The 19,968-nt window shown below is 40.6% G+C and overlaps 2 protein-coding genes and 1 long non-coding RNA gene across 3 annotated transcripts in view; all 3 read right to left on the bottom strand.

Annotated features, from left to right (window-relative positions):
• The window catches only part of slc6a9 (solute carrier family 6 member 9), a 78,203-nt gene extending 74,276 nt beyond the window's left edge, over positions 1-3,927 (bottom strand). The window contains exon 1 of the mRNA XM_032565892.1: positions 3,573-3,927. The gene's annotated coding sequence lies outside the window, so the exon portion shown is untranslated. The remainder of the gene's footprint in view (positions 1-3,572) is intronic.
• Positions 3,928-6,826: 2,899 nt separating this feature from the next.
• Positions 6,827-7,092, bottom strand: LOC116721304 (uncharacterized). Its single transcript, XR_004339574.1, has 2 exons — positions 6,957-7,092; positions 6,827-6,889 (listed from the first exon to the last, which is right to left on the bottom strand). It is a non-coding gene; the product is annotated as an uncharacterized LOC116721304 (long non-coding RNA).
• A 2,952-nt stretch (positions 7,093-10,044) lies between these two features.
• On the bottom strand, positions 10,045-12,126 carry klf17 (Kruppel like factor 17). The gene is made up of 3 exons (XM_032566436.1): positions 11,939-12,126; positions 10,726-11,806; positions 10,045-10,577 (listed from the first exon to the last, which is right to left on the bottom strand). The coding sequence occupies exons 1-3, from the start codon at positions 12,002-12,004 to the stop codon at positions 10,402-10,404; spliced, it is 1,323 nt and encodes a 440-aa protein (XP_032422327.1). The 5' UTR covers positions 12,005-12,126; the 3' UTR covers positions 10,045-10,401.
• Between the last annotated feature and the right edge of the window lie 7,842 nt (positions 12,127-19,968).

Genomic DNA, 19,968 nt, shown 5'->3' with positions numbered 1-19,968 from the left:
AGTAAGAACTAAAGAAAACCCATAGACTATAAACGCATGACAACATCAGACAGAACTACAGGCATTTTCCACTGAACCTACCAAATAGAAATATTTTCTATCTGTTTGTAAAGTAAATGGAGATGTTTATTACATCTTTATAGACAAGATCACAGACATTATAGATGATTGCAAATATAGACAGTCTCATTTCTTTAAATGCCACATATTGCTAAAAAAATATATATTTCCCACATTTGTCTCAACTTAAAAGTCCCACTCTACTTTGCATAAGATCAACACATATGTCAAATACGAGCAGGGATTTCAGGACTTTATTTGAATGAATGAATGGATGGATGGATTAATGAAAAGAAGTTGGGGAAAAACATTTCTATTAATCATATTAATGAGTCTAACCCTATTTAGGGCCAGGGCCAAAAAAGTGTACATTTGGGGGGAAAAAAGGGCCTTTTTCTAAAAATTCTGGAGGGCTAACCCTAGGTCGTAGGGTTACGGGGTCACTTTCTAAAAATCCGGTCATCCCTCGTTACCCCGATGACCCCCCCTACCGATTTTTAAGACCCCCGGTCTCCCCGTCACATAATCTACTCCACATTTCTTTAAAACAAAACTACTAAATAACTTAAAGCTCTGCCTTATTTCACTTCACATTTGCATCTGTGGCTCAGACCAGGTGTGCCTTTTGGCTGTAAAAAAAAAAAAAACTTCTGCCTCTTGTCTGACAAGACAGCAGCTTTGCTAAGACTATAAAACATCCTGGTGCCATTGCAGTCCAGAGCGCAAACCAAATGGCAAAGCTAAGCTGTACGTTCTTGCCCTCTAGTGGTGGCTGGAGATAAAACGCCAGCCACCACTTGTCTGTGACTGCACTCACGTCTCTTTCTCTGTTTATTATAAACTAAGATCTTTCGTATATAACCTAGCAGCAGTGTCACTTTAAATGAAAACCACTTAAATCTGAAGATCTGAAGATTAAAGCGACGTCCTCCTGGGCGAAGGCCGTCACAACACGGCCGCGCGTTGACACCTCTGACACACAAACTGTCTTTTTTAATTATCTTCTGCTTTGCTGTCCACACGACTCCCTTCCTCCTCCCTCCTAACGCTCTAAATGCCGCAGCATTTGGGAATGCCAGACGTCCAGACGTGTCTGGACAAACGCTGGGCAAAAAACAACACTGAAATGTCTGAGAGCCATGCTGTGAAAACTGTCCTGATCCAGGTCATGGGAAAAAAGTACGCTGGGTGACATCCAGTCCTGAACACTTTCAGAGGAATTAAGAATTAACTCTGCTTGTTAAATTGACGACCGTCAGAGGCAGCGATAATCCCTTCTGGGTTGATGTATTGACAGAAGAAAATTTGGACTTTAACTAGAGAACTGGACATTTTTATGCCAATAAATCTCCACCCCTGCAATTTTTGCGGCACCTGACTACATTAAAAAATGGTTCATGTCTGGTACAGGCGGTTAACGCAGGTGGAAATTTATAATTTAATTAGAACAACATTTTTACCTATTGAGTTCTTGAAATAGAAACTGCAGGGAAATACTCAAACTTTTGTTTGTGTCCCCAACAAAACTATTTCCCCACATTCGAGCTTTATGGTCATTAAAAAAAAAAAAAAAAACGTCACCAACGTTGAGAAAAACACTTGCTCAATTGCTTTCCACACATACCAAATCAACCAGTAACATGGTAGATGAAACTCGGCGACAGAAAGAAAAAGACAGGGAAACTTAAGTGACCTTGAATAATCACTTTCACACTTTCAAATACTTTCACTTCTTTGAACTTTCACTGGTTGTTGGTGCCAGAGCAGTTGGCCAATATGTTTCAGAAATGTTTTGATCTATTGGATTTTCTCAATGCACAACAACGTCTAGGTAAAACAAATAAAAACGGCCAGAAAAAGAGTATCGTATTTTCAGACCATAAGCCGCTATAAGCCACACTTTGAACTATGCGGCTTGCAACCCGGTGCTGCTTTTCTGTGGATTTTTCTTCCACCATCAGGGGGCATGTAGGAGGAAGTGAATCATTGGAAGTCAAAATTAGAAATCAAAGAAGAAAGTTCTCATTTTCATTTAAAACAAGCACATGCTAGCAGCAGGCAAGACTGAGAAATTTCTTCAAACTCATACCCCCTCATCATGGAAACAACACGAAGAAGTCCATATGATGCCGCTTTTAAGTTGAAGACTATCCATCTGGTAGTACAGATCGATAGCAGCTGCATGTAAGTTCAAGAAACAAATCCATGGTGTGGAGACGCAGGGCTGCATCCTTGATAGTAGATTTTTTTAAGGAGGCAGCCCTCTGCTGCGTCCTTGTGGAAAACCAACCGAGAGCGGCGGAGATACCAGCGGCTTATAGCCCAGGTTTATATATGTATGTTTCCAGTTTTTAAAAAAAACTTTGTGTGTGCGGCTTATAGTAAGGTGCGCTCTATAGTCCAAATACGGTAAACATCCAATGGGAAGCAGTTGTGTGGACAACAACGCTTTGTTTGACGATCAGAGGAGAACGGGTGAACAAGCGCGACATGAAACCATATAGCTGAAATAGCTACTTATCACAACTAAGATATGCTGAATGAACAACGCAGCAAACCTTGAACACTCGGCTGAGAACAGAAAACTGAGGCTGTGGTTTGCCTACGGTCACCAAGAATGACAATGATAGATGGGCAAAATGTTGTCTGGTCCGTCAATTCTCGACTTCAGACAGTAAGGTCAGAATTTTCGACGGCACTCAATCACTGGGTCAGGCTGATGATGGGTTTCTGATGTGGGTGTGGTGTTTAACCACCACAACTTCCCAGAATATTGTTGCTGGCCATACCTGTGACTTTATGACTACAGTGTGCCACCATCTAAACACAGAAAGCTCCAGTAATCTCAAACAGACTCATTGTTGAAGGTTAAGGATCTTCTAATGGTAAAAACAAAAAAAACTCGGTTCTAGCAATGTGCACCTAGTAAAGCAGTGGTAAGTGCATAAATTTAACATTGATATGGAATTGCTATAGCGCTAATTCCCTACTTATTCCATGCTGTTAGTCTGATTGGTAGTTAATCATAGAAGAAAACGGTGTCGCTTATGCCAGAACACGATGTTTAAGCAAAGTGTTTGACAGGACAGGAAGAGTGGAAAGACAAATCTTCCATCAAGCCCCTCCCTTCATCACTAACCCCCCTCCTCAGAGCTCCCTCACTTTCTGCATAGTGAACAGTGATCATGAATGAGGTCTCACTATAACAGCGCCACGTGTTTCCTCCTTAAACATGAACCCTGCAAATAATGACAACACAGACGTCATCCGAGCACGATGCTGATCTGATTTTAACACGCTACGGTTACTGGTGCAGACATACCCACAAAGCTACACATACACCAGAGCTGAAGCCAAACCTTACCCCCCTTTATCTCTCTTTCTGATCAGAGATGCGTTATTGTGTGCGGAGGAGCGGCGCGCCCTTCACTTCTGCTCAAACATGCGGAACCGGCGTTTTTTTTTTTTCCCGCCGGTAAAAAAAAAAAAACGGAAGATGGAAGTTGCATCACCTTGGTCTTCGGTTCCTACCCGGTCAACGTCAAGCCTCCTTTGAAAAGAAAAACTCCTCCTGCTATAGACCCCTCCCATTTCTTTCTCTAATCCAAACCAGCCGTGGCGGGGGGTCAGCAACATGTGAGGGCTCTCCGTCCAACTGATGCGTCTGCGTCGCTTTACCTGAACGCTCCTAATAACGAGGACAAATGTTGTCAAGTTGCCTGGTATCGATCTGCAGTAACCAGGATGTCAGTTTCCTTTCACTCCCACCCCCTCGTAAATGCTAACAAAACTCCTCCATGTGTCTTTGCGAGACGGAATGTGAAAGAAAATTAATTCAATACATAAAAATAGACAGTGTTGGGGGTGGGGTTAATTGCGCCGGCGTTTCTGCAGCCGCGCCGCGTTGATGATGCCGAGACCCCGACCGTCATCAGACAGCAATAAGAGTGGAGCCGCACGTGTTCAAAATGCACGCGCTGCTCGTTCTTTTGTCACGAGAGAACGAGAGCATGCCGCGACCATTCCTCTCCCGTCGCCCCGGTGATTTTTTATTTTATTTTTATTTTTTAGTTTGTTTGTTTGTTTTTTTCTCAATCCTTACTACAAAAAATAAATATATATAGGCCTATATAAAATCACATCCGCTTTAACCACGATGCGAATTCAGATCTCGGTGAGCCAAGGCGATGCTTCCAGACAGGTGTGGTAGCTCAGTGCGGTGGGGAGATGTGGAAGCTTCGGGACTTCCAGATGAGGAAGGAAATAAATAATAATAATAATAATGATAAATATATATATATATATATATAAAGAAAGAAAAGTGGAGAAAACAATAGTGGTTTTGTGAGTAATGATAATAATGATGATGATTAAAAACTGTACTGGAATGGACAGAGACAGTTCGGAGGTTCTGGCATGCAGACGGGGACTTTACCTTTTTTTTGTCAGGACCGATCAGGTTGGAGGGATGAGGGGGAGCGCAGAGGAGGAAGAGGATGAGGAGGAGGAGGAGACATGCGTCGGCATAACAACTGTTGGAGAGGCTGAGAGGGGGCAGGAGGGCGTTTTTTTCACAGCAAAGCCATGGAAATAATAACAAAGGAGCCCTAAATATTTATTTTGTACTTAAACCCTACTAAAACTCTATGAGAATAAATGGCAGGAAATATACATATATAAATACTTAGGAACGTGTTTTGATGCCTATCGCTTGAAATGTTCCCTCATATTATTTTTTTTGCCATGACAAGGACGAAAATGTCTTGATTTAAAGAAGGACTTAAAAATGTAATTCTAAACTGGTGTCAGTGAGAAACGCAGTGGACATGCAAATGATGGTTTGATTTCACGGTTTCAATGCTTTACGTCATTACCGAAGCTTTATAGAAGTCGAAAGTAGTTGGTTTTACTGCGCTGCATGCATACATGCATTTATCTTTAGCTTCCTTGATGAGCGCAGTAGTACCTTCACAGTTCTGCCTGAAAAATCAGCGGCAGCTGATCCAAAACGCTGCTGCTCACATTCTCACTAAAACCAGGAAGTCGGAGCACACAATCCCAGATGTGAAGTCCTGACACTGGCGGACATTGTCCTGACGTTAGGAGTAAAAGCCCACCTGTCTAGAGTTGCCCTTGAACCATAATCACTGGAACATTGACCAACATACTGGTGATTCTAACGACGCGACATTTGTTACTGTGTTTATGTTGCTTTCATGATGGAACTGGCCTGTTGCTGAAATGTGCTCACCAAATAAACTTCCTTGATTGATTTAAGTGAGACAGCTCTCAGGAGTCACTTATTCAACTGGATTCTTCAGCTGGCTTCCTGGGGGTCCAGATCCAAGGTTACATCATTTACTTTGTACATGTTAACTAGTTAATAAATCTGTGAAATCGCTCCCGTTTTGCCTGCTGAACTGTTGCCCGGACCAGAGTCTGACCTCTTTGGCACACATGACAAGACATGACCGAAGGAGGTTGTCTGTTCCCCATGATATTAATAATTGAAAGTCTCACATTCCAAGCTGCTGATCTTGGAATGATGCCTTCAGGATTCAGCATTAAATTAGAAAACTAAAAGGCATAAAGTCCCATTAAGCCCAGTTTCACTGCTGAGTCACCTTTTACTGCTATTATTAATATACAGTACAGACCAATAGTTTGGACACATCTTTTAATTCAATGCGTTTCCTTTATTTTCATGACTATTGACATTGTAGATTCACACTGAAGGCATCAAAACTATGAATAACACATGTGGAAATATGCACTAAACAAAAAAGTGTAAAACAACTGAAAATACCCCTTATATTCTAGTTTCTTCAAAGTAGCAACCTTTTGCTGTGATTACTGCTTTGCACACACTCTGCATTTTCTTGATGAGCTTCAAGAGGTAGAAACCTGAAATGGTTTTCACTTCATAGGTGTGCCCTGTCAGGTTAATAAGTGGGATTTCTTGCCTTATAAATAGTCATGAAAATAAAGAAAACCCATTGAATTAGAAGGTGTGTCCAAACTTTTGGTCTGTACTGTACATATATATATTAATTGCTAAAAAACAGCAGGAGTCTCCCGACTTCTCCACAAACTTTCAACTTTACCTGGATCATCTTGTTCAAAGAGATGCGAATGAGCAAAGTAGAAAGTAACATGGAAAACAATCTGAATATCGTCTATGAATGGGAATAAGTTTAAAAGGCCACATTTACTGAAAAATGTGAGCAAAAATCTTTACACTTCATTCAGAAAATGAGTGATTTTGTGTGACTTCCTTGCCACAAACTCATCAGTACAGTCCAGATTTGAAACAACCTGACTATTCATCAATCATGACGAATAGTCACCAAAAAAAGTTGACATATGTTGCAAGCGATTGACTTAAAAAAAAACTCAGGACTAAGTTGTTCTTTGGTGTAATCCAATTAAACATCAGAACTTGTCCTCGTTACTGATTGATTTATACGAAACATGACGCACGTCAATGAAACTTACAACAGCAGCTGCAGTGGCGGGAAATAAATCAAGAGGGACATCTAGTGGACAAAGTAAGTATTAAGAAGAATACTCACTCTTCCACTAAAAGGATGCCACCTGTCGATTTTTTTATTATCCAGAGAGAAATGCAGCTGATCTCGACTCTTGACTTTGTTGCAGCTGGAATGAAAGATTTGACTGAAGAAGTGCCTGTTGAAATAAAAACAATTCAGATTAATTGCTTGTAGCAGCTTCCCAGCACTTGAATTAGTCAGCCAGTCTCGACGGGTGAATTTGGCGTTTTTATTTTGCTTTTACGGGTGATTCAGAATCACCACAGTCACCGTGAAAACTAAAACATATACAAATATTAGAATACAAACACAAACTTACAATACAAACAACAAAACAAAACGCACCTCGCTGCTTTCACTGGGGAACACTAAGTGTTGATTTCTTCATACCAAACAGCTTGACAGTTCAAGTCATTGATTGACACAATGATCCTACCAGCTTTTATATGGTCTGCCCTCATTACCTACGGCAGCCCGTGAGGTGCATGCAAAAACCCAAAACATTACAAAGTGTAAATACCATTAAACAAAACAAAAATTAAAAAAACCAACAAAAATGCTAATCAAAACAGACAAACAGCCATAAACAATCTGCGACAAAAAAAATTCACTTTGAATAATTTACAATAAATAGTCTACAAATATAAATTATTTGGGCAATTTATTTTTAAATAGTTCACTATCCGTTACATTGCTAATAATCAAGATGCTCCAACACAAGTGATAGACCAGATATGGTACCACAAACCTGTGAAAGTGAAATGCGATCTTTGGTCACCTACTGCACTTAAATAGCATTTAAATATTAAAAAGGTGACATTTTAACAATACATTTTGTAACCAAACAAAAAAAAATAATGATACAAAATACGAAATAAAATACCTGAGAATTACAAATATGAATTTTCTTATTAGATCTCGCTTGTTATTCCAAATAAAATAAAAATATTTCTGATTTATGTTCATAATAGGTTTATCTAGTATAGGTAAAGATGACGTTTGGACATATTCAATAAATAAGAATGTTGTTCAAAGATTAATGTAGTTCAGTTAATATACTGAGTAAAACATGTTTTATACTTTAAATATGAACATATTCATATACTCAGGCCTTTATCTCAGTTAATGGTGATTTTTCTGCTTACAGTTAATGGAAACACGGAATTTATGATGATAATGATGATAAAGAAATGTGGGGTTAATAAAGAGAAATACACATTATCACTAACCTCTGATCTGGAAAAAAAAACAAGCAATAGAAAAACTTCACAATAAAGGATTATGTCATGAAACATTTTATTATCTAAGTAACACAGGTCAATAGTTGTTTTTTTTTTTTTACAACTGTTTAGAGTCTGTATTGAGTCTATTGTTACTTTGCAGTGAATGGAATTCGTAAGTCGACCCACCTTTTCAACACTGACCCGAACAACGCAACTACATGGCCACTAGGGAGCAGCATTGCACAAGCATCGATGCGAATTTTTAAAGGGCCTCCTGGTCAATTCACCAGCTACAGTTCTTCGTCTTCTCGGTAAGGTATATGAAATATTTTAAAATTACATTCAGCACGTGTTAAAGCAGTACACCGACAAGACCTGGACGTTTTACACTTGATGTCTTTTGTCACAAATTAAGACAAAATAAAAAAAAAGTTGTTGCTTGATGTTAAAATCTGCAGGTTGGCCGCTGGGCGCCTCCGTTGGTAGAGCGCCGCATGAATGTGCAGCGGAGGCATCTTCGACGAAGCTACTCGATTCTCGGACCGATTACTGCTAAATAAAATCCCGTACAGACTAAAATATGTCCAACTTTCCAGTTGGTAAAATGAATAAATAATAATAATAATAATACCCTGAAATTACAAATCTAACCAATTCCATCTTCAAAATCCACTGTGACTGCTGTGTGCTTAAGACACAGTGAAAGCTGCTGGAGCAATTTATCAGCCCTTCTCTCAGTTTGTATCACGTTAAATATTGCTACTAGTGAACATGTTTCATTATTTTCGGTACGTATAAAATAAAACCCATTGTTATTACTTTGCACCAGTACAGGATTTTACTGGTTACTGAGTGCAACATCACACCATGTCACGTTCTCCGTTAGAACAGAGTCGGGTTTGGTGTTCTTCCCAAAGTCAAGTTCTGACTTCAGAGTTAAATAGGAAGCAGCATTAAGTGGCTACCAGCACTTTGTTTTGACTTTGCTGTGTTGGGCTTCGATTTCTCCTATCAATAAATCAATCAATCAAATTTTATTTGTATAGCAAATAATGGGGTTCTGAAAATATTCTGCGTTCTCCTGAGTAGTATCTATTAGAGATCAATGTGCTGAAGGTCGTTTTGGTTCTTTGTTCTGGACTACAGCTAATTTGCTTCCTGTTAGCATGAAAACGGCTGATTGAGCCGCTTCATGTGAGAGCCACGGAAAGCAGCCAACGTACCACCAGTGGTCCGTGTTCCACAGTTTGAGAACCACAGTACAAGTACAAGGAAACTCTTCACTTAACAATAAAAGTTGTGATATATTTTAGAGCAGTTTGACCATTTTACACTCACAGTTCAAAGCAATGGTGTGGTTAATGTAAGGCTCTCAAACTTTAGCTTGATTCAATAACATGACAGTTAATTATAATTAATTATAATGGAGAGATTTCAAAAGGAGCAGATAAAGAAAAACACTTAAATAAAGACATAAACCTGTGTGACAGTTTGAAATCAGCAAAAACGAGAGCGTGTTTATTGTAAAAGTAGGTTTTTTTTATTCCGAGCCCTTGAGCACATAGAAAAACATTTGCATTCCGTCAGCAGTACATATGCAAGCTTACATTTTAGTTTCAAGTAAAAGCCGTTTAACCAGTGGTTACAGTGGATACTTCATTCTTAGACGCAGTCGCTCAACATTCATGCATTCACTCATTCATTCATTCCTGACCGTAGTCCCGCAAAATGAGCCATGTGTGGGTGAGCTGAAGGAAATCGTGTCTGTTAGCACTGTAGAAGACTAGCATAGTACCTGAATTTGGTCATTTTTGTTTGGATGAGCCAAAAAAAAAAAAAAAAAAACTGAAAGTGAAACACAGGCTGATCCCACAATGCAAAGCAAGACTATGACAACTGTTGGGTTCAGGAAAAATATGGCAACTTTGACCTGATTTTACCTTATTCTTAGAAACAGACTACGTAAAAATGCCGTTTAACCATTTTATATATATATATAGATATATCTATCTATCTATATAGATAGATAGATAGATATATAGATAGATAGATATCTATAGATATATGCACAGTGTCTGGCCTACAGTGAGCAAATAAAGCAGTCTGGCTAAGGCACTCACCAACTAATCAATAACTTAGAACAAAGGCAGATGGAAGAAATTTGTTAAATGCTAAACTACTATAACTTAGCCAGTGTTTGACATATTTTATTTTTTTTTTACAAAAATATACAGAAACCACCAGAGGCACTTGATTTGGTAGAAATGAGGCACTTGTAGAAAGTTTAAAAAAAAAAACAACAAACAACAACAACAAAAAATCATAAGAAATATAAAATCTCCACCATTTCCCACTTTGCATCTTCTCATAAAGTACATAATGACCGCAGGTCGGCACGCTCCTATATGTGAATGCTTCATTTCGTTCATACACAGCAGTTCAGTTAGAAGTTGTCCACTTGCTGTGCTGCTTCTCTGGAGATGCTGACAGCGATACCCCAGAGGGGAGAGAGAGGATGAGTGGGGGGCAGAGGGGCCCATAAAGAGAGACTCTAAGCTGAGAATGACCTACATGTGCCTTTTCATGTGGAGAGCCAGGTGGTCCGAGCGAGAGAACGCGCGCTCGCACAGGTGACACTGAAACGGCCTGTGCCCGGTGTGCTTCCGGAAGTGCCGAGTCAGCTCGTCGGATCGGGCGAACTTCCAGCCGCAGCCTTCCCAGTTGCAGTGGTAAGGCTTCTCACCTGGAGAACAGAAAAGCCAAACGGAAGTTAGGATTTGCAGCGCAGCATCACCTGGTGGTAAACGGCAGAAATTCGGGCGCCGCGTGCTGCACGAACGACAAAACAACAACACCGATGAGAAGAAGCCGAGGTTCGAGGATCAGCTCACCTGTGTGCGTCCTCATGTGCGCCTTGAGGTGGGAGCTCTTGGTGTACGTCTTCCCGCAGCCGGGGAACTCGCAGTTGTGCGTGGCGGCGCGTTTCCTGGTCCAAGACTTGCGGCCTCGCTTCTGCTTCACGCAGCCGGCCTCGTCGTGCGCGTAAAAGTCCAGCAGAGGCGACGAGGGCGGAGTGAGCATCATCCCCGGCAGCGAGGCGGCGGGATGGTGCTGCATGCTGTACTGTCCCTGGAACTGTGGCGCACCTCGGTGTGCGTAATGCGGGTGGTACGGCGCGTTCATGTACTGGCTTGACAGCTGGTTCTGATCGTGATCGTGATGATGGTGGTGGGGCCTCATGTGCTGCTGCAGCGTGCAGTCTGTGCGTCCCTGAAGTTGGATCTGGTGCGCGCCGAAGCCCTGCGCCGCAACGGGAGGCTGGTGGTGCGTAAAAGCTGCGGCCGAGCGCATCTGGTGTTTTTCATATGCTCCTTCCGCAAAGGCTCCGGCAGCAGCTATCATGCACGACTGCACCCCGGGCTCGGTTTTTATTTTGTATCCAAGCGGGGACGGAGGTGACGCCGCGTGGGGGAGCGGAGGGCCGTTTAAAGCCCGCAGCTCGGTGTACTCGCAGCTGTCCCTCGCCTTCCTCGTTCTCTCCGGAGCGTCTTCCTCTGGATAACTCATGTCGGGCGTAAGAAGTTCCGCCATCAGGCTGCGGACAGGGCTCGACTCCGCGAAGCCGCCGACGACGCCCGGGTAGCCCTGAGCCAGGTGAGAAGGCGGGTGGTCGGTCGAGTCTGGCAGAGAACCGCCACCGCAGCTTTCCGGCGATTCCGGCAAAGAGTACCCGCACTGCTGCTGCTGCTGCTGCCGTGTGGGAGACGCGCTCCCTCTGTCGCTGCTCCCGGCAGTAGAGTCGGTGCAGATGGTGTTCGACAGGATGAACTCGAGGTCCAGAAACTTCCCGAGCTCGTCGTCGTCCTTGTGGGCTGCAGACGGAGAGTGAACGATGCTCAAGTCGACCTCGATGCGCGCGCTGCCCGTGCCACCTGTTGCGCCGCTCCTCACCCACTCATCCACGCTGCAAAGCTGAAAATAAACGCAACAACATGAATAAATAAATTAAGCTCATGTCAGGAAAAACAACAGGAAAATGCTATGCTGGCAGGTTTTTTTTTAAAAAAAAATTCTTTTAAATACAGCATATATTCTTCTACTTACGTTATCCATCGCTTTGAAATTTGGAAACGACGTCAAGGCGGGCATCAGTGCCTCAGCCACAGCCATGCTGAAAGTCTATCTATATATATTTAACAATCGATGCGAGTTTAAGACTTTCACGTATCCGTGCACGCATAGCGCACGTTCTGGTTCGCATGAACAACTCGGGATCGCTCCAGCATTCAGGATGTGAGTATCAACGTCGCAGACGGACTTTTTATACCGCTGCTGTAACTCAGAGTGGGAGGCGTGGCCTCGGCTGCAGTAATCGCATGCACACGTACTTATGCATGCAAGACCTTCCCCCGTCGAGTTAAAAAAAAAGTGGAATTTCTTGAGCAGGTGAGATCAAAGTGCCAAAAGAATTTAAAGAGAAATAACCTGTAGTTTATACGAGCATGTGTTTAAATAAGAGGTATAGAATTGAAAGAGAATTAAGTCGCTTTTTTTATGCTAGATGTCTACAAAAAAACAAAAAAAAACATTACGTCCCGAAGGCATTGGTACATGCATATTAGTTTCATTCACATGAAACCTGACATTTTCCTCGAGGCAGGAGCAAGAGGGCGACTCCAAACGCTGACATAAAATCCAGGTCGCTTACATTGTGAAGAAACGTATACAGCCCAATAAAGCGTTTTATTCATGTATTTTAAAACGTTAACAGAAAATAAGTCTTTCTACAGCGGCATGATTATTTATTTATTTATTTATTTATTTGTTTGTTTTTTGGTACACACACACACTCAACTTAACACTATATTAAGCAGTTTAAAAGCCCCTCCATTAGTTTCGTTTCGGCCACTTCAAACTGAAATTTATTCATCCTCAAATCATCTCCGTCTGTATTTGTCAAACAGAAACGCGTGAAGCGGAGGGGCCCCATCAAGACAACCTGTTAATCCGGGAGTAAACAAAGGACTGGCCGACAAGTATCCTTAATGAAACTCCCCCCCCCCCCCCACCCCAACAACAACCAGAGGCACGCATGCACCCTACAGCCCTATGTTCCTTTGGTAATGCACAGGTGGATAAGTGTGAACAATAGGAAACAGAGAGAGAAGAGATAAACACGAAAACAAACAAAAGTCATTTTAAATACATATTTAAAATAAATATATAACAGTTTTGCGATTGCTGTGGTCAAAGAAAACCCTTATCATTTCAAAATGTTTCTTACAAGATTAAAGTAGTAGTTATGGTAATAGCATTGTCTCGTTCAAGAAATGTAATCTTTATACAGTAAGAATTTTATTTACATTTTTTTCTACACCCCAACTATAAACACAACCTTCTACCCCATGTTCAGTGTCTCATAAGTTCGCTTTAAGTTTTCAAAGCATATTCCACAAAGTGCAACAGAGCCAGTCAAACGGCGCTCTGGCTCTCCAGAGGGGCCTGTGTGTGAGCAGCCACCTCCTGCAGCTCCCTGCTTTTATACTCCGTTATTTTTGACCCGCCGTGCTTACGCAAAACAAAATTCCGGCTCAGCCTACGAGCCAAAGTGGAAATGGACTCCGCTTCCTGAGGAAAAACTTCACACTCGCTTCCTGTACTTTCACTCCGCTGTCACCTTCAGACGAGTTTAAGGATGCAGATGCAGCTACTCTTGGCCTTTTGCCCAAGCGCCAACTGTATCCACACAGACGCAAGGCTAACTTTGTGCTTGTCGGCGTGTAAGTTTAGTGTGGGCCTATGCTAAATAAAAAAGAAAAAAAAGGAAATCACATTCCTGGTCTCACTCTCTTATAGGCCAGTCAGAGAAAAATAAACAGTTACCATTTAGTCTTTAAAATCTGAACACCTTGGAGACAACAATCATCCGTCTTGTCTCATCAAAGGCCTTATCAAACTGAGCTTGCATAAGAAACCCCCCCCCAAAAAACAACCTGGCAAGTATAGCGACAAACAGATAAAGAGTCCCCCAAGGCTCAGGTTTCTCTTTTGTGACTCTCTTTCTGAAAAAAGAGGAAGTCTTCCAGCTGACATTTTCCAAACACAATTACCTGAGATTACAGCTGTGAACCGACAAACATACAAAAACAACACAGACAGGGAGAGATGTTAGCATGCAAACACTAACCACTTTATTGTTTTTACTTGCATTTAAAGTTTTGTTCACTTTTTCTAAATCTGCCTTATGTATCATCTTAAATCTTCTGTTGTCACAATGAAAAAATTACTTGTAACTACAACACTGCTGAAAGTAGTAAAAAAGAAAGCTACAGTTTGTTCAACTTTCAGAGCTAAAAACAAATATGCTGTTAGCTTAACTGTTATGCTATTTCTAGCTGAAATTTCACAAGGTGCTAATTTCATTTAAAAATGCAAAAGGTTGCTATTGTGTTGCTTTTGCTAAAACTTGCTATTTTAGCTAAAATAAAGCTAAAATTGTTGAAAAATGAACTCTTGTAGCTTTTGCGATGTTTTTCTATTAAAGAAAGCACAACTTTCATTTTGAGAAAACGTTCTGCTTTGTAACTAAGATCTATGTTCAATAATTTAAAAAAAGTTTTAAAGCTAAAAATTGCAAACTTTGCTACTTAAGCTAAAAGCCTGAAAGTTTCTGCTTTCATTCGAAATTGTAAAAGCTGCTACTGTTGGCTGGTAAGGCTAACTCGGCAACTGCTAGCTTAAAAGCTGATGGTTTTAGTTGAGAATGTTAGAAGTTGATGCTTTTAGACAAGAAAACTAAAAGTTGCTATTTTTAGCAAAAACACAAAAGCTAAAAATGTTACGGTTCACTCAGATGTTTTTTGTCGCAGCAAATGAAAGTTTACTAGTTTGCTAAAAAGGATGTTTTGGATGAATGTTAAGTGTTTACTAGCTTACATTTAGCTAGTTTTACCTAACTAGCTAAACATCAATGGAGAATGTTGGAGCAGACAGCTTAGTGGACAGAACTTTAATCATTTACTGAATAAATTATGGCGTAAATGCTTACTTTTTTCCATTTAAATTTGTTCTTTTTATGCAGAAATGTATGACACATGCTTCCACAAATACCCGTTGTTACGCTTTGTTTTTCATTACGTGTCTACAAGGGCATATGTGGGTGTGTGTGTGTGTAAGCGTACATTCCTGTCAAAACATCAGAACAGCCAGGCAGGAACAATTTGTTTAACAGAATACGGGGACACACACAGGCAAACACAAACACCAACAGCAATTATTCTCCATCACCCGCGTAGAGAGGGGAAACCCAGTTGTTATCTTGGATAAATATGCCGCCGAGCATGGCATGAAAAAGCAACAAAATGATTAGAGCGGGGAGAAAAAGAGAGCGCGACGACAGCAAGGAGACAGACTCGCTACCTTCCAGAAAGATATCAACAAGACACGGAGGGAGGGGAGACAGGAAATAGGCACAAACTGAGGGGAATCATGGGAAAGGGGAGTAATAAAAGCAACGACTAGCTGTGGTCTAATCTTTTATTCTGCCTTCCTGGGGCCAAAGTTGAACGCCTGTTGGGTTAAACGGTCACCGTTCAAGCAAGGAGAGCTCTGGAAACAACATGCAGGACAAAAATGTTCTGCCTTGATGTTGCATTTAACCAACTGGGACGCAAGAAAGGTTTATTTAAGATTCCAGCGGTGCAATAGTTAAGTAGGATCAAACGCTTACAATGCAATTAGCAATTAACTTTTAGCATAATAAGATCAAAGGTACAGAGCATTTTGTCTGATCAGGATCAGATGCAATTAGGAGCTTCAATAAGGCCGATAACATCCTGAGCACGTAGCTACTTAAAGCTCCAAAAGTAACCTTGTCAAGGATTAATTACCCTGAGGTTAATCAGTTGTCTCACCTTTCAAAATAATAACCAAGTTCCATAAATGAGTACACACTTAAAACTAATTGTTGTTGAGTCACCTCTTGGATTTAATTTTAGTATTCGGTCGTCTTTGGTAGGTGTTTATCAGGAAGTCAGGTCTTGACTGAAGAACATTTGATGCCTTTGATTCGCAAATGCCATCAAGCTTTATCATAATGTGAGGACAATTCTTGCCCTCAATCCTCATTGTCTTCTAGCTAGGCTCTTCTGAAACACATATATTTTAAATCTAATTACTTGGGAAGGCAAGACTTCTTTCTCTCAACCTTTCTTAACCTAAACACATTGAGCATACAGGAGATTGTTGTTACATCTTTGTAATTTCAGAAATTTCCTCCAACTCTGTCGATGTTGCCGTTTGTCTTGTGGCCGCCTGCCTGTCCAGTTTGTATCTTGCCTTTTTTAATAATATCGGCAGACCAGACAGATTTAGCAATGTCACTGTCGTAACACATTTTCTTGATAATGTCTGTTGATATCAATTCATGTTTCTGTTGCGCTGTGGAATGCAAATATGCATCCTTCTCCTGACTGATTCCTTTGGCCAGTCGGATCTTTTGTAACCTCTCGGCAACTATCGTTTTAGCGAATGGTCAAGGAAGTAAACTCAATTTCACGATGATCAGATTCGCTGTCGCTGATGTGAGGTGTGTAGCGAAACTTCATTAAAATTTTGCTTCAACAAAACATTAGTTCAAAGGTGTGCACACTTATGCAACCAGGTGACTGTACCTTTTGTAGTTCTCTCCCGTGTTAATTAATAGGCGTGTTTGTTTTTGCTAACCTGCTCAGCCTCTGCCGCGTCGTTTTTGGAGTGTGTTTTGTAATGACTTGTCGTCATCTTTTCATTCCACCTCACCGACACTTTCCATCTTAACTCGCACTTTTTCAGCTCCCTGTGGCTTTTGTGCAAGTGGCACGGGTGAAATCAGAAATTTCACAGCAGTTCCACGCCCGAATAACAAAATGACCAACTTAAAGTCCAACTATTGTTACTCATTTTATTTAAGTGCACTTGGAAGAACCGGTCTCTCTTCTCTCCATCTCAGTTTCAGCTTCACCGCTCTGTGCTGTCCAGAGCTTCTCGCTCACTGACTGCTGTGTATTCACTCACCACATGAAGGGCCTTTTACCTGTTCCACCTGTTGTTTCTGTGTGTGTGTGTGTGTGTGTGTGTGTGGGGTGTGTGTGTGTGTGTGTGCGTGTGTGTGTGTGTGTAGGGGTGTATTTGCAAGGGCAGTGTACTTTTACCTGTCATAAAACATGTTACGACACATTAAAGAAGGTGGAGCTGTGAGACTTACAATGAAACGTAACATGATTGGAAGTCCTTGCTCATGTAACATTGAGAAAACGCACACACACACCCACCCATGCACACACGCAACTATTTGTAATATATTATCAACCTGACAGGACTTAAGATATTTTGCAAAGAGAGAATGAGGAATAAGTTTATCCCTAATGTGCAAGCTAGCATAAACATACCCAAAAAAAGATCTGTAGCTGTAATGAAATCACAAGGTCAAAGTTGCTTAAAGTTGCTTTTGAAACATAATCAATGACAAATTGAGGGACTTGACTAAATGTCATGTTTAAATTGTTGACAGTCTGCTCTATGACTTTGTATTTCTGTGTTTTTATGACGTAAAGCACTTTGAAGTGCCTTGCTGCAGAAATGTGCTACGCAAATAAAATTTTGATTTATTGATTGACAAGGCTTTCTAAAAAAAAAAAAAAAACTATAGAGTCAGGGTGAGTGAATGGATGTCACACAAACCCTGTCAAAACAAAAATATCCAAACAAAACGTACGTATGGGCTTGTTTCGCATTTGCCAAAAGCATCTCGACGATCCCAAAGACCTTTGTGAATGCTGCGACAAAGGGGCAAAATCACGTCCATTGTTGTGGTTTTGTTAAAAAAAAACAAAAAAAAAAACAGAAAAGAAAACACATGATGCTCGATATTTTGTCACTCAACGTACAATGGTTCTCGTATACTTGCCCGTGTTTAGAGTTTCAATCTTGGCATATCAGCGTTGTTGGCATCAGACCAGAGCAAAAGGAATGTCGGCGTCCCTGCGAGACCAAATATCCCAGGACATGTTGTGCGGGGGACAGGGTCCCACCGGGCGCATGCCTCACATCGGGGCTCAAAAGCTCCTGATTTCACTGACACCGATTCATCCAGCCTATTCAAGTTGAACTAAGTCACAAGTGCAGCAATCAGCAGAAAATCAAATATTTGTGATAGACGTCAAATGACGTAGGGCTCTTTCAAATACCTCATTTCTTTGCCTTTCTGTCATGGGCCATAGAGAAACTAAAGACACCCAGTGCACAGCGTGGGTGAGTGGGAGGCCAAAGGGTGATGTATTGTGCGTAATACCACGTATTCAGTGTCAGTGTAGTGCACTCATGTTTCCAGATGGGGCCACCCATGCTGGCCATAAATCTGTGAAGGAAGAGTTTGACCTTTTCAAAACTTTGGTCGATTTTTACTTCTTACCACTTGCTGAAGTTTGAGGTAAGGCAAAGTCATTTTATTAATATAGCACATTTTCAGCAACAAGGCAGTTTAAAGTGCTTTACATGAATTAAAAGGAAATACAAACAAAACCAAAAGAAAGACAAAAAGGTAAAAGCATAAAACTACATATATTGGTTCGCCATGTAAAAATAAGAATAAGTCGTCCATAAGTTATGAACTATTAGGGGTTTCTCTGGATTCTTGAGCTGATGAAACTAGATGTTGGTTCTCCATGTTTGGTAAGATTTGTGAGGTATAAAACTAAATGTTGGTTCCAGTTATTCTGGGTTGAGTTCTAGATTTGTACAATACAAAGCTAAATGTTGTTTAGTTCGTGTTCTTGGTTGTTAGGTAAATGGTACTTTGTACGTTTGTTCTAGATTTGTAAACTAACAGGAGTTTCTCTAGGTCTTGCTCTGATATTAAAACTACTAAGCTAAATGTTGATCTACAGTAATGAGTACTCCACAATTTTAATAGAACCTTACTAAACAGACAAATAGGGCAAAGAAACAACACATCAGGACAAATTGAGAAAATAGATACAGTTTATTTACTTATGTTTTATCTGATATTATCGGTCCCACGGTGTAAGAAGTTGTTCAGCCAAGAGTAGAATATCTATCTGATTCACAGACGCCAAAAAGTGTTTGTTTTTGTATTCCTTTATCTTCGTTCTTTTCACAGAAGCAGATTTTCAGCAAGATGAATAGATCAGCCAAAAAATGCATTTAACTTTGGAAGAATATCTGATATCAGCTTGATTTCTGTATTCAAAATGACACGCACTACGTTAGAATGCTGAAACAACATGGTGGTCCCTCCCTTGAAAATAAACAATATTCTTTTTTTTTCCTGCTCAAGTTAATAAAGAAGTTATTAAAACAGCCTTCACACAGTATGGCACCCCTGATAACAGTGTCCAAAAAGCAATAAAATATAGATTTTTTTCTTTTTTCCAACGGTTTAATGTCTCGTCTAATCCAACAATTAACCAACCACTGATATGATACATTAGGTATCATATGATATGATGATATATTAGGTCAATGCAACACATCAGGCTCAAAATCTCCTGCTTTCACTGACAACTCATGCAGCCTATTCAAACTGGCCAAAGCCACAAGGGCAACAATCAACAGAAAATCAAATATTTATGATAAATGCAAAATGATGTAGTGATTTATGTACAACTGTCATCTCAGGGCACTTTATGTACAAAAAATATCCGATTCACATTTAGCTACATCTAATAATCCCATCTATACTACAATTTATGCAAGAAGAATACAATCATAAAGACAGATTGAGATTCAAATCAAACAATTAATGCAACTGTGCATGCAAGCATGTAGCAACATTAAAAACATCTCCTTTTGCTTTACTTTTTAAATATATATATATATATGTATAAATCTGAATATTTACATACAGTTATTAATGGCTATTTGTGGTACGAAGGCTGTGATACAGATGCTTGTTTCTTTTAGCTCCTGGAAACCAGAGTGGAGTGATGGATAAGCGGAACAGCACATCATCACAACCTTCAAGCACGGTAGAGGATTTGTGGTGCTGTGGGCCTGCTTTCCTTCCAAAGGACGTGTGAACCGGAGATTTACAATCAAAATCCATTTGCTTTTGTCAGAAAAAGTATGATAACGAT

Source organism: Xiphophorus hellerii, chromosome 6 (assembly GCF_003331165.1).
Source record: "Xiphophorus hellerii strain 12219 chromosome 6, Xiphophorus_hellerii-4.1, whole genome shotgun sequence".
Lineage (NCBI taxonomy): Eukaryota > Metazoa > Chordata > Actinopteri > Cyprinodontiformes > Poeciliidae > Xiphophorus > Xiphophorus hellerii.
This window is presented reverse-complemented; position numbering and strand designations above follow the sequence as displayed.

Excerpts from the sequence above, each read along its gene's own strand:
- klf17 (XM_032566436.1), bottom strand. The coding sequence starts at position 12,004 with ATGGCTGTGGCTGAGGCACTGATGCCCGCCTTGACGTCGTTTCCAAAT. Across the intron at positions 11,807-11,938 it reads ATTTCAAAGCGATGGATAAC|CTTTGCAGCGTGGATGAGTG; the intron begins GTAAGTAGAAGA and ends GTTTATTTTCAG. Across the intron at positions 10,578-10,725 it reads GCACATGAGGACGCACACAG|GTGAGAAGCCTTACCACTGC; the intron begins GTGAGCTGATCC and ends TCTGTTCTCCAG.